Here is a 13,650-nt window from a genome sequence, read left to right on the forward strand (position 1 = left end):
GGCAGCTGCGCCAGGCCAGGTGTCCTGGTCTGGGACGTGCCACCTGCCACCCGGCGGATCAGGGGAAACCAGTGTGACAGAAACGTGAACGAGCCCTGGGGAACGATGGCAGAGCACATCTTCCCGTTGCCTGGTGCTGCTACGAGAGGAGTAATGGCCCTTAGCCTTCCTCGGAGTGGTAGGAGGGGAGGAGGGGAGGAGGGGAGGGGGGAGGAGGGGAGGAGGCTGCCATTTACACGGATTCAAATATTTGGAGATACTCCCTGGACAGGAACAAAGGGATGCCCGAGAAACCACCTCCCTAGGAATCTCAGTTAACTACTGGTGCGTGTCTGCATTTATCTTATTCCAAGACCTGCTTGCTTAGTTTTTATTTAACTATTTTCAACTCAGGTAGTTTTATAGCAAAAAAATAAATAAATGCACCAAAAAATAAACCACAACCCAATGAATATTAAACTCCTTACATGCCTTGAAATTAACCTCCTGAACCTGATCAAAAGACATGTTTGTGGAGCATTCTTGAACCTTTTCTGACGTGCCATTTTCTAGATGAAAGCAAAGAGCTGGTCAAGGAGGAAGGGGTTCTGGCGTTGACCCAATCTGAGTATATCAGATAGGAAGTCATCTGTAAATCCCAGATGCTTGCTCTGTATCAATGTGGAGAACAGATGCCAGTTCCAGCTTTGTGGGAGGGAAAGAAAGACAAGGAGATTTTCTAACACTGTGTTGTTGGCTCAACCTGCTTTGGAAAAAAAAAAAAAATCGAGAGGCTTCCTACCTCGAAAGTAAACAAAAGAGAAACCTAAAGATTTACTCCTCTCTCCCTCCCTCCCCACCTTCTTCCTCCCTCTCTCTCCACCCCTCCCCAACCCTGTCTATGGGTCTCTCTCCTGCCTTCCCTCCCCACCTTAGTATCTAAGGAGAGTCTAAAAGTTTGGTGGTTATTAGTCTTAGAAATTAGAAAGACTCTCAGAAAAAAAAAAAAAAGATTCACGTCCACAGAGGAAAGGAAGACTGGTGACTCTCCTGACAGTTGGGGGGCGGGGGGGGGGGGCAGGTGGCAGGGACACAGGCCGGCTGGAGTCTCATCACGGGTCCAGCAGTGATCACTCTCAGGTCGCGTGGCTTAGGTGATTTTCTTTCTGTCTTAATCACCCTTGCATTTACTTATTTTTTAATCTAATGTATATGTTTATTTATATGGTCGCATGCATGTATGCTTCCTCATAATTGGGTTAACTCCTTACTTAAATCGATAATCATGTTTCCTTTTCCTCCTTATAGTCCCTAGCAGCTGGTAAAATATTATGGGGTAGCTCTTAAAAACATCTTTTTTTTTTCTTGGCTTAATCACCCTTTTACATTGAGGTATAGCATTCATATGCTATGTGCACAGCCTTCAGTATGTTTTCTAAAATTAACACCCTTCCATAACTATCACTCAGATCAAGATACAGAAAGTCATCAGCACCCCCAAAGTCTTGCGCCTCCTTCTTTCGGGGAGTGTTTTTTCTTCCACCACCAGCATCAGCACCACAATTCGACTCTCCCTCAACAACAGTTAAAAATTCTGGCGAAAGGGCAGCTCGGGTGGCTCGGCGGTTTAGCGCCACCTTCGGCCCAGAATGTGATCCTGGAGTCCCAGGTTCGAGTCCCACATCGGGCTCCCTGCATGGAGCCTGCTTCTCCCTCTGCCTGTGTCTCTGCCTCTCTCTCTCTCTGTGTCTCTCATGAATAAATAAAATCTTAAAAAAAAAAAAAATTCTGGCGAAAGCACAAATTTTCAAGTCACAGGCAATCCCAGAGGTGACACCCAACGTATTTCCTCAGGCAGCCAGATGCCCACATTTCTGGTGGGTCACGAGTACTCCCACACTCTGACGTGTTCTTTATTTAGCTCTGTCCTCAAACAACAAACAGCAGCAAAAGATACCTTTGAAAGCACAGAAATTTCCAAAGACTGCTCCTCTCTTCGCAGAGAAACAACTGAGAAAGGAAGCGGGTGTGGAAAAGATCCCAGGCCACAGGAGCCAGTGCCACCACGGCTGACCAGTCCTCGGGTCCGCCGGTCCCAGCCGGGGGCCTGGCTAGGCAGGTGGCACACCTCCCTCTTCTACTAGTGAAGTGGGCTTGCTAGAACCAGCCCCTCTGGCCACCCAGGAACGCTGTGAGGGGGAGCGAAAGCGCCCACATGAAATGACTTCAGAAGCAAAGAGAAAGTAGCACGGTATCCGGACAGGAGATTTCAAGAGTGTTGAACACTCAAACCCCTCGGGGGTGGCAGGTACGCGGAGGGTGCAGCTGGCCAGGAGCAGCGGTGGCACTCTGGGGCAAGGGCTCCCTGTCTGAAGGGGACAGACACTTGGATACCTGGTGGCTGTGGCCACGTGGAGAATGTAGGCTCGAGAGAGCAATATATTCTGATTTTTTTAGGGGAACCACAATCTCATTTTCATGTGAAATAATGCGATTTTTAAATTTGACCAAGGAATCTGGTCTGAAAAAAGAATGCTGCCATAAGCCAAAGGACAAATATCAGCACGAGGACGCGAGATTCAGACCAACAGTTCCCAAACTCCAGTCAGGACATGCTGGTCTCCCGGGCAGGGTTCTCAAGGTGTGCTCCCACCCCATCACTCTGGAGAGATCGGCATGTGCCCTGGACAGCAGTGGCTCGCTGTGGCTAGGAGGGGACACACACTCCAGGCGAAGAATGACCGAGTCCAGCCTCCTCTTTAAAACAAAACAATCCTCAAAACCAAAAAACAGATTCTGAAGCTGAGGTCCCGCAAGGAAATAGGGCTTTATCAAGGCCTTCACAGGGACAAGGAGCACTCCCCATCCCCATCTCCAGCGCCCCATCGCCTGACCGCCCCCCTTCTTCTGCAGGCGGAGGCTGGGGCTAGTGAGATGAGAGCACAGGCCTCACTCATCTCGTGGACCTGGGGATGTTCCTCTCCCCCAAGGGGCCCCCTTGGTTCACCAGGCCAAGGCTCCCTGCTGACAGGGGCACCGCGGGAGGAGCCCGTCACTTACCTGCACATCCAGGTTTTTGCGAGAGGAAGCAGGGGTGTTGGCATAGGAACTGATGGAAGAGCTGGTGTTGATGTCATCGGTGCTGAGGTTGTCTATGGTGTCGCTGATCCCGCTGCTGACGGAGCTGCTGTCATCCCAGCTGCCGAGACAAACACACCCTGAGCACCGGAACCACATGCTGGGTCAGCTCAAGCCAACAATACGGACCAGTGCATGCCATCCCCGGAGGCGCCCTGTGTCACAAAGCCCCAGCCGGGGCCCTTTTGCCCCCAGTGTGACTCATCTCAAGGGCACCATCCATCCTTGTTCTGGACTGGCAGCTGGATGAAGAGGCTGAGATACACATTACCCTCTAACAGAGGGTGCTCTCTTGAGCAGAGGGGGCTGCGGACTCTACGTACCTCCTACCCCATCCACAATGCCATCCTGGGAACTCTGTGGAAGCCAAGGGCTACTTCCCAGACCTAGTGGCACAGTGGTGGGTGTGGGGACTACGGCTGGAAGCACTGCGGAGCCTCAAGAGCAGCACGCTCCCCGGGGGCACAGGGGAAAGATGAGCTGGTGGACGAAATTCTCAGGACTCCACTCCTCGAGTGGAACGCCAAGGGAAGGAAAGCTACCCAAGCTGGCAGAAACCTATCAAGGCCGTTAGCACTTCTAACTCGCAGAGCACCCCAGGGTACACCTAAAATAGAGTTTACGTCCCCACCCACAAATCCAGAGGCCACTCCTGCCCTTCAACTCAAATCTCCAAGCAATGGTTTTTCTTCTTTCTCCTCCTCGTCTCCCACCACCACCAAGTCCTTCAACCCATCACCTGGTCCTAAGCACCTCTACCTGCAAAATGTATGCCCCCCCCCCCCCGCCATGCACCGGCCACCACCTCTGCTGGCGCCCCGTGCTTCCAGCTGCTCCCAGGTCTGCCTGGGTTACTGCAAAGAGGCCACTGGGCTCCAAGCCCACTTCTCCCTACCAATCCATTCTCCTCACAGCAGCCAGGACCATCTTTCTGAAACACGAATCACATCCTATAGCTCCACTGCTTAATACCCTCCAGGGGCTTGGCAGACACTTAAAGCCCAAGCTCCTGACCCTGGCACTTAAGACCCTCTGATCTGGCCTCCCTCCCCAGTCCTGCCTCCTGCCCACCTCTTCATCGCCAGCTGGCTCTAGTCGCATGGGCTCCTGTTCCTTCTATGCCAGCAGGGTTATTGTGTTCAAGGCTCTACATCCGGTGTCCCTCTTCCTGGACACTTGCCCTTGCCTCCTACTCAAGTGTCACCTGCTCAGAAAGGCCTCCCCTGGTCCCAGTATCTACAAGCCCAACCTCCCCATCCCAACCAAACCTGCTACATTTTCTCATTTGTGTGGTTGCATTCTTGTCCAAGAATGAGCTGGGGGAGGGGGCTGAGGTGGCAGGTATATAGCAGGTGCTCAGAAGATACTTGTGCATTTAAACTCAGGGAGCGAGGGGCACCTGGCTGCCTCAGTCAGTTGGGCGTCTGCCTTCAGCTCAAGTCATGATCTCGGGGGATTGAGCCTCACAACAGGTTCCCTGCCATGTGGGAAGTCCGCTTCTCCCTCTGCCCTTCCCCTGCACGTGCTCCCTCTTCCCCTCTTTCTCAAAGATAAATTAAAAAACCTTTTTAAAAAAAACCTCAAGGGAATGAATAGTTGAGTACAGTACAAAGTAAGCTTCCAACATAAATGTAACTTGATCTACTGGATCCAGTGGGGAAAAAAGTAAGTATTCTCGTTTATCTATTGTACAGGTGGAAATGCTAAGGCTTAGAAAGGTAGGAAAGGCAGGGTGCCTGGGTAGTTCGGTTGGTTGGGCGCCCGACTCTTAGTTCCAGCTCAGGCCGTGGTCTTGGGGTCGTGGGATCGAGCCAGGGTCAATCTGTGTACTGAGTGCGTGAGATTCTCCTCCCCTCCCTCTCCCTCTCCCTCTGCCCCCCCCCATGTGTACTATCTCTCTCTCTAAAATTAAAAAAAAAAAAAAAAAAGGTTAGAAAGGCAAAGTTGCACTAGACCAGACAGCCAGTAAAAGGTGGAATAGGACCGGGATCCAGCCGTTCTGACCCCAGAGCCACCTTCTTTACTGTGATGCCAAACAGCTTTCCATTATGTCAACTTCCAGAACAGACATGGCTCACTTTCTCAGGAGGAAGCCGAGGTTTGGAGGGCCTCCCCACAACGGCCAACTGCACATTCCTGTCTCCTGCTGCACAGTGATGCTGCAGCAGTGTCGACCTCACTTTGTGGGCCATGTCCCCTCCACTTTCAGGCACAAAGTGCATGCTTATTAGACTCCTCTGGACTGAACTCATGTGGAGAGGAAAGACAGGTGACAGACAAAAAGTCACCCCCAGCTGTGGGCTCTGAGCTCAGCCCCCTCCCCCGGCTCATTCTTGGACAAGTCTCAACATCTATACCTCAGCTTCTTCGTAGGTGACGTGTGGATGATACCCCTAGGCTGGGAATCATGTAAAGCTCAGAGAGCATGACCCAACAGATGGAAAAGGACCCGAATCTGTTCTCACGATTACCAAGAAGAAGAAGAAAAAAAAAAAAGTCACAGGAGTCTTTAATTGCATCTGCTCTCTGGGGTTAGCAATTTAATACATCTAAAATGTCCTATAATCCAGGGAAGAAGAAAGAAGATTGAAGAGAGGAGTGTGGCTGGCAGGGAGGAAGGCGGAAAGTTAGCAACAGATGCCCATGAATCCAAGCCCTAGAGTTTTTGCTTTGAAATTGTACCCGTTCCTCCCGTATGGCCTTTCAACACCAAGCTGTTATTGCAGAGGGGCATGTGGCACTTATTGTACACACGATTCTTCTCACATCAGTGCCCAGAGCATCTTGGGGCTGCCCTGACTGAGCAGGCCCAGACGGGGAGAAGCCAGTGATTGATGCCATGGAAGGTGGGAGTGGGACGCCAGAGATGAGGACGGAGGGGCAGTGACACCGAGGTGGCCCCGGCTGAGCAAGAGCTGTCTCTGTGCCAGACACCAGCTGTCCCTGCATTCGGAGAACCAGCCATGTCTCCCTCATTTCTGCATCTCTTGGGATACTGGCAAGTCCATTTAGATATAAAAATTGGTTACTCCGAACTTGTCCTTTCCCCCACATTTGGGGTGTAAGTACTTTTCTACGGAGCACTTAGTACTGAAAGTACTTCAGGAGATGCTCTGTGATAACAGTGCTGCCCTCACAAGGGAATGTGGGCCAGATGCTGGCTCTTCTGTGCCCCTCTTAGACAGTTCTCCATAAACCTCTTAACAGCTATCAAGGGCTGGAATAATCCCTAACTTGGCCTCAAATTATATTCCCTCAACCTGTGTGACCACACAGGAGAGCTGAGAAGAACAAAGCGCAACTCTGGAAGAGATGCGGATGGGGCCTGAACCTCCAGGGGCCACTTCATCCTCACGTGCCTGGGAAGGCAGCTAGTACAGAGGGAAGCAGAGTCAAGAGGAATGATGTCATGTGAGCACCCATATCCAGCCGTACCTGAGGCCCTGGGAAGCCAGAAGCACCCCTCGGAGGCTAAAAGTGAGAATCAATAAATTCTTTTGCTCAAAACTAGTTTGCTTCGGTTTCTGTCACTCGGTATACTGGTGCTACTGAAGGGGGAACTGCCATTTGTCTGTAAAATGACTCCAGACAAGTGGCTGAAAAGTCAGCCGGGAGAAATGTAGAAAGTATGCAGAATTCATTCAGGCAGCAAGAACATTAGTGCATCCAATCAAGTGGCAAAGGAAGTTAGGTACAACCTGCACCTGGGGTACCAAAGTCCAATGACCCAGGTCCGAAAAGGGTTACAGACATGGATTACAAGGGAAATGCGAAAGGAACACAGAGGATCTGTGTTTGCTGTGTGGTGAAACGAGATTCCAGCTAAGAGGCTCCAGGGACCCGGATGACGCAGCAGAAAGAACTACAGTGTATTCAGCTACGGCTCTGGAACCATCATTCTGGAATACGACGTGACCATCCTTGCATCTTGCTCTTGAATCCAAATGAGAGACACCGTATGATGATAAGCCTATTCCCTTTCATTGGGATCAAATGGCTTTAAATCCTTGGGAAGTTTTTAAAAAGAGGAAAGGAGATGAGGGAGTAAATCATAACATGAATACTTAAGTACAGGATGAAATCTCTGTGATCACTAGGATAAATCTCTGTATATTTATAATACTTAAAAGAATATGGGGCATATTAAAGAAGCTAAATAAAAACAGTCCTCTGATTTCAATTGTAAATGAGTCCTGATTTCTGATCTGAGATTTTGAAGATGAAAGGTTTAAGGATTGGGAGACAGCCTGTAAAAAAAGAATTACAGTGTTTGAGAAAACTTAATTTATGACATTTTAACTTTAGTTTATTTGATTTGCCAGAGTTAAGTGCTTACAAAGATTTTGCTTGTTAGGCTGGTAAGTCCACCCTGTCAGATGTTTGAAGAGCTTGAGGAAACCAAGCATGTTAAACTTATGAATGCACTCTAAAATATTTAAGGAAACTTAATTACCCAAGTTTCCAAACAGCACTAATTGTCAAAATTCAATTTGTTCAATCTAAATTAACACAGTACTAATCAAACAACAAGTGGAAATCATCTTAATTGTTTTACAAAAATACTTGATTTATAGATGAGATGTGTAAGGAAACCTAGTTTAAAAATCAAAGCTTTAGGGACACCTGGGTTGAGCATCTGCCTTCGGCCCAGAGCGTGATCCTGGAGTCCTGGGATCGAGTCCCACACTGGGCTTCCTGCAGGGAGCCTGTTTCTCCCTCTGCCTGTGTCTCTGTCTTTCATGAATTAAAAAAAAAAAAAAAAAATCAAAGCTTTAATAAATGGAATAGTAAAACCTAATGAATTCTAAGATGTTCTTTTGAGGCACAAAAGCACTCCTTAGACATTTAGAAAACTATTAGAGGAGGGGCACCTGGGTGGCTCAGTTGGTTAAGCATCTGCCTTTGGCTCAGGTCATGATCTGGGGGTCCTGGGATGGAGCCAATAGGCTCCCTGCTCATTGGGGAGCCTGTTTTTCCCTCCACCTCTGTCCCTTCCCCTGCTCATGCTTTTCTCTTTCTCTCTCAAATAAACACATAAAATCTTAAAAAAAAAAAAAAAGCTATTAGAGATTTCCTTTTGAGAATGAATTAATGATTTTTATATGGTTGACCAGAAGAATAAGTGAGCCCAAGAGAGCACACCTCCTCTCTTTACTAATTTTTCCCACTCATGTTCACCTTTGCTCTACATTGCAAGACTTCTAAAGCTACTCCAAAGCTGCTCCCAAAATCTCAGGGGGAACACTGTGTTCGACATCCTTGGGAGATGAGCAGAGCCCAGCAGAACCTCAGGCTCTCCTCCTGCCTCACAGGCTATATGGTAGGAAATTGAGAGGAACATGGGATACAGAGCTTGGATGGTTTCCCTGACTTTTTTTTTTTTTTTTTTAATTTCAAGACAGCATATCATGTTTATGTCCTATAAATTCTTTGGCAGAGACAGCTAGAAGATGCCTCCACTGATTCCTCAGAACCATCAATGCAAACACACTGCTTCCCTGCCAGATGAGGCACGCACCTTTTTCTGTACTCCATGAAATGCCCCCATCGGTGCAGCCATACAATGACACAACTGAAGTTACAAGTGATCAGATATGAAAACCTTCACCTACTTGGAGCCAGTGGGTGGGTGGAAGGATGCCATCAAACATTTGCCATTGTCCTTCAAGACTCTTCAACTCAGTATTTTTGGATTCTGAGCCAGGGACCTTGGATTCATTTGTTCATCTTACCCAGTTGGCCAGTACCTCTATGTGTCGGGCATCGTGCGAGGCACCGTAGGGTACAGCGATGACACCCAGTTGTCCCCACCCTTGACGGCGAGGGCAGTGGATGTGACACACACACAGACACAGCCCAAACACAAATGAAAATGTAAAGCAGGGAGAAGAGCAAAGGGTACAACTAGAAACTGCACAGGTTCCACACATTTCTACAGCTTCTGATATCTCCTCAAGCCCCCAGCCAGGTGCCAGCACAGGCAATAGGAACAATCTGCAGCGTGCTGGATCCCAGGCCCACCAATGCTCTCTGCTACGCCACAATCTCTTCAAGGCACGGAAGTGGCAAGAGCAAGGGACCAGGGGAGCCAGGCCCTGCCCGCAGCCCTCCCCAGAACTACTACAGAGTTTGGGCACCTCATTTTCTCTGTAGGCCCCAGACTTCCATATAATGAGGGTGCAGCCATCCCAAAGGTCGCTTTCTGACATCCTAAGAGTTTAAGCTCAGAGAAAAAGTTAGTACAGTGGCAAATGGGCACATGGAAGGTGCCTATGGTGGGGCGCCTGGGTGGCTCAGGTGATTGAGCATCTGCCTTCAGTTCAGAGTCTTAGGATCAGGGTTCCCCCCACTACATCGGGCTCCCCACGGGGGGCCTGCTTCTCCCTGTCTCTACCTCTCTCATGAATAAATAAATAAAATCTAAAAAAAAAAAAAATCTGCCTGCTAGCCAGCCTAATCACAAAAGAATCTCCACCAGCTGATAGCAATCAGGTGCATCAAGAAGAGACTCTATTTTGGCCAAAACCAAGGCCTCAACTGTTTACCACTTCTAAAAATTCGGATGTGAAAAGAGCCTTGAACAGCGACCAGAAAATCCATTCAAAAATGGAAAGATCCCTAAAGCCAGGAGGCTCCCGTTTCAGTCTTACAAGACATGCTGACATCACCTTGTCAGGAATTCAAATGCCACTCAAAAGGCTTAAAGCACAATTTTAACAACCAAACACAAGCTATCTGCTATGAAGAACGCAGGTGAAAGCATCATAAATTATTTTAGCTCCTCACACTCCCTGTTCTCCTCCCTGTCGTGGGGAGTGCACATTCCACAGAACCAAGGAGAGAAACCTGCCTCCGCCAGTGCACCCCCTCCCTGAAAAACCACCTCTAAATCTGGACCCATTTGTAATAACAAGCTCTTCCGGGCAGTATCCAAACTGCAGCAGGGATTTGTAATGGTCCTGAATTACTGTGATTTCATAACTTCATCTCCCATGAAGCAAAAAAGCAAAAACGGAATCCCAAGGTTAGAGGGATGATTGAACGGATTTTTCCACTAGGATTTACACACCCATGCGTGAGGAATCCTGGGTTTCAGCAAAGGACTCCAACTCTGAGGAGTTACCGAAGGGTCTGGAGGGTCATTACACTCCTCGAACGGACGCCCTGTGAGATAATGTTGTTGACTCAAGGGAAAGACACGCTAACCAATGTGGTAAAAGAAAAAAGGAAAAATCAATCCCGTTGCAGATACAGAGGTGTTCTCTGCTCCGATAAACCACAGCAGGTTAGCAGAGAGGAAGTACTCGCACTGTGGTTCTCAAAAGCAGTCTTCACAAGCAGCAGCTCCTAACAACCCTACCCCCAAGCCCCAAAGACTGGGTCCACTTCCAGAAGGCCCCCAGCGCCCTCAGGCGCAGTCTGGGCCAGCCCCTGCCCCCCCTTCCAGCCTCTCTCCGGGGGCTGAACGCACGCTGCAGAGCCACCTTGCAGCAGTGTCCCGGCCTTACCTGCTTACTTTTCAAGTTCTGCCCCAGAATCACAGCAGAGCTCCTTTCCCGGCCCCGTGCCCCCCGCCAGACAGCTGTATTCAGTTGCAAAAGCCCAGACTGGTGGAACTCGTTTTCTGGCTATTGTTCAAGGCAATTGTTCCCGTGAAACCCCAGGGCCCAAGCGGAATGAGATCCTTTGGTGTGGATGAGTGAGCAAGCCCAACTGGAGGCTTAGTAGTAACCCCTGGGGAAGGGAAAGGTTTTGGCTACCTTCGTTTCCCACTAGACAGGTATGTTAACTATTTCCTTCCCGGGAGGTATTCTCAAGAGCATCACCTCCTCCAGCCACTGCAGGAGGGCCTACTAAGAAAATCCACCTTCAAAGAGTGCAAAGAGCACTCCTGCGGAACCCCGCCTTTCTTTGCCAATCTGGGAATGATAATAAGAGAAGCGGCAACTTGGAAGTTCAAAGTTGTGCCAGACCTCATGCTAATTACATGCATTATTTCACTTAATCCTCACAACTCCGTGATACAAATAACACTCGCTGATGGCTTGTTTATGTGCCAGGCCCTGTTACTTATATTTTCTCTGGGTACTAACACTATACCCATTTTAGAGGTGAGACCATTGAGGCTTGGAAAGAAAGGCCCAAAGGTCATAAACTACGAATGTTTACAGATCCAAGAGTGCGCAACCACCTCGTTCATTTATTCATCTGACTCACTTTACTCCACACCCATCAGGTGTAATGTTTTCCACAAAAACGTTGCAAAAGCCCAGACTGTATCCCCCAAAAAAGGGATACAGTTACTCGAAAAAAGCCATAAGCAAGCCTCTTCTCTCTAGATTTCACCTTCTGAAATCAGCCTACAATGGTTTGCAAAATGGCCCAGAACTTGAGTTTGAATGAGAGTACGGGTAGGAACAAATCCCAGTAAATTTAGTCTCCTCTAGCAGCGGGACAGGGGCCATGAAGCCCTGGAGGCTCCCAAGGGAGGCAGCACAGCTCTAGAGAGAAAAGAAAGCAGATTTATTTGAACCTTGGCTCTACCATTTAGTTGGTCGGAGCACCTCCCCCGCCCCCCCCCCCACACCCCACTCTCGCTTCTGCTCCTCAGGAAACCCAGGCTGCCTTCTGTGTGATCCGGTGCTAACACCAGGCCTCATGAGCTTCTTGTGGGGACCAAATCAGATCTGCAGGCACTCAGGAGATAACCAGCTCAGGTCAGCTGCAGCACAGAAGCCGGGGAGCCTGAAAAGAGCCGCAGGAAGGAGATACAGGCCCAGGTTACGAAATCGATGATAAAGTACTAGGGCAAGAACTTGCTGTGGCCACTGTGTCCCGGGGGAGAGAAGCAAGCTTCTACAGACGGTGCCAGGTGCAAGGCCAATCATTTGGGGGGAGAAAGAGAGAGAAACAAGAGCCCCATAAAGAGGGCTCCGAGGGGATTTAGCAGCATTCAGAATGCCAGGGGTTGAGTTTCACCCCACAGCACCTTTGTCCCGTTTTGGTAACTCATTCCCCCGAGCAAGTAGGTGGTCCCCTGAGTAAGCGTGAAATTCCTCCCTTGGGCTCCAGGGGCTGGTGGGGCTGGAAACCCCAGAGGGATGCCTTATGGCCTCATTGTTACAATAGGCACCGGCATGTCTGCTGACCTCAGCTACACAAAGCCCTCTCTCCTCCAAGGCTCCTCCAGAGAGGGCTGCTGACGCTTGGTCCACTGCCGGCCAGCTTTTGCCAAGAGACCGCAGCAAACCCATCCTGGTGTTCTCTTTACCAGAAGATGTGTGCTCCCGAAACACGAACAGACTTCAGCACGGGACATATAGCTCAGGCAAATCATAGCCAACACTTACACAGAGTGACAACTCCCATCGTGGGATCTGGGCACCTCGGTAAGTACTCTACACATACTATTCACGCGCTCCTCTCTCTTACCCTATGAGGCACAAACTAGGAATGTTCCCTTTTCACTTATGAAAGTGTGGAAACTGAGGATTCTAGAGGCTAGGCAATCTGCCCAAGGTGCCAGAGCTAATAAATGCAGCTGGACGGCAACTTAGATCTGCCTGACTCTAAAACTCAAGCTCTTCATAACCACATTAATTCGACCAAAGAGCAGAGGGAAGGATACTTTAAAGTGGATCCCAGTCCTATAAGAATTTACAACTCCCACGTGGTACCCAAAAAGCCCAGGACACTTTTTAATGCAATCATATTATTATTAAAACATCTCCAAGAAGGCAAAGCAAAGGAGGAAGAGGCAAATCCCAGACAGGGCATTGGCGGGCTGCCTTAGGTATGAAGTCGGTGGAGAGGGAAGTGGAATCCCACCATTCCCATTTCCTACCCCACCACACACTCACACACACATACGCTCATGCTTAGTTCCCTACACATCTTAAGAGGTCTGGGAACCTGAATGCACAAAACAACTATAACCACCTTGGGGCGGTTGAGAGAGGCGGCTGGCCCCCAGAACCAATCCAGCCTCATTTTGCAGTTTGTCAGGGGCCTCTTCTGGGGTAATGGGGAAGAGAAACAACCACTCAGGGAGCCTGGCTGGTTCAGTCTGAAGAGCATGCGACTCTTGATTTCAGGGTCGTGAGTTTGAACCCTACACTGGGTGTAGAGATTATGGAAAATACAAACTAAAAACTAAAAAAAAAAAAAAAAAAAAACGAACCAGAAATAACCACTCAAAATCAGCTTTGCAACCCAAAAGCAGTTCAGACCTAGCTAATTAGCCAAGCCCAGCCAAGCCCAGCACACATGTGAGCTGCTAGTGCCAAGCTTGGGTCAGCATTAACATGCCGGGTGAACAACCTCTCCCTCCAGGACTCAATAAATCCAGCCTCTCGGGAGGCAGTCCGAGTTCCAGGGCACAGTCCCAGCAGCCCAAGGCCAGCTCCGAGGCCATCAGCTGTCCCAGATTTGACTTCTACTTGGGCTCCTGCCTTGCTGACCCAGGTACAAGCACAAATCCAGTCACAGATCCATCCACCAGCCCAGAAGCCTCAAAGAGATCGGAGAACTCCC

General features: G+C 49.3%; 1 protein-coding gene across 9 annotated transcripts in view; it reads right to left on the reverse strand.

Moving 5' to 3' along the window:
* Positions 1–13,650, reverse strand: part of NAV2 (neuron navigator 2) — a 724,598-nt gene that overhangs the window by 76,966 nt on the left and 633,982 nt on the right. For all 9 annotated transcript variants that reach the window (XM_055317510.1, XM_055317509.1, XM_055317508.1 and 6 more), the window contains one exon: positions 3,040–3,178. In XM_055317510.1, coding sequence (XP_055173485.1) covers positions 3,040–3,178 — 139 coding nt within the window. The remainder of the gene's footprint in view (positions 1–3,039; positions 3,179–13,650) is intronic.

The sequence above is a fragment of the Nyctereutes procyonoides genome, unplaced genomic scaffold (assembly GCF_905146905.1).
Source record: "Nyctereutes procyonoides isolate TBG_1078 unplaced genomic scaffold, NYPRO_anot_genome, whole genome shotgun sequence".
In the NCBI taxonomy this organism is placed as follows: domain Eukaryota; kingdom Metazoa; phylum Chordata; class Mammalia; order Carnivora; family Canidae; genus Nyctereutes; species Nyctereutes procyonoides.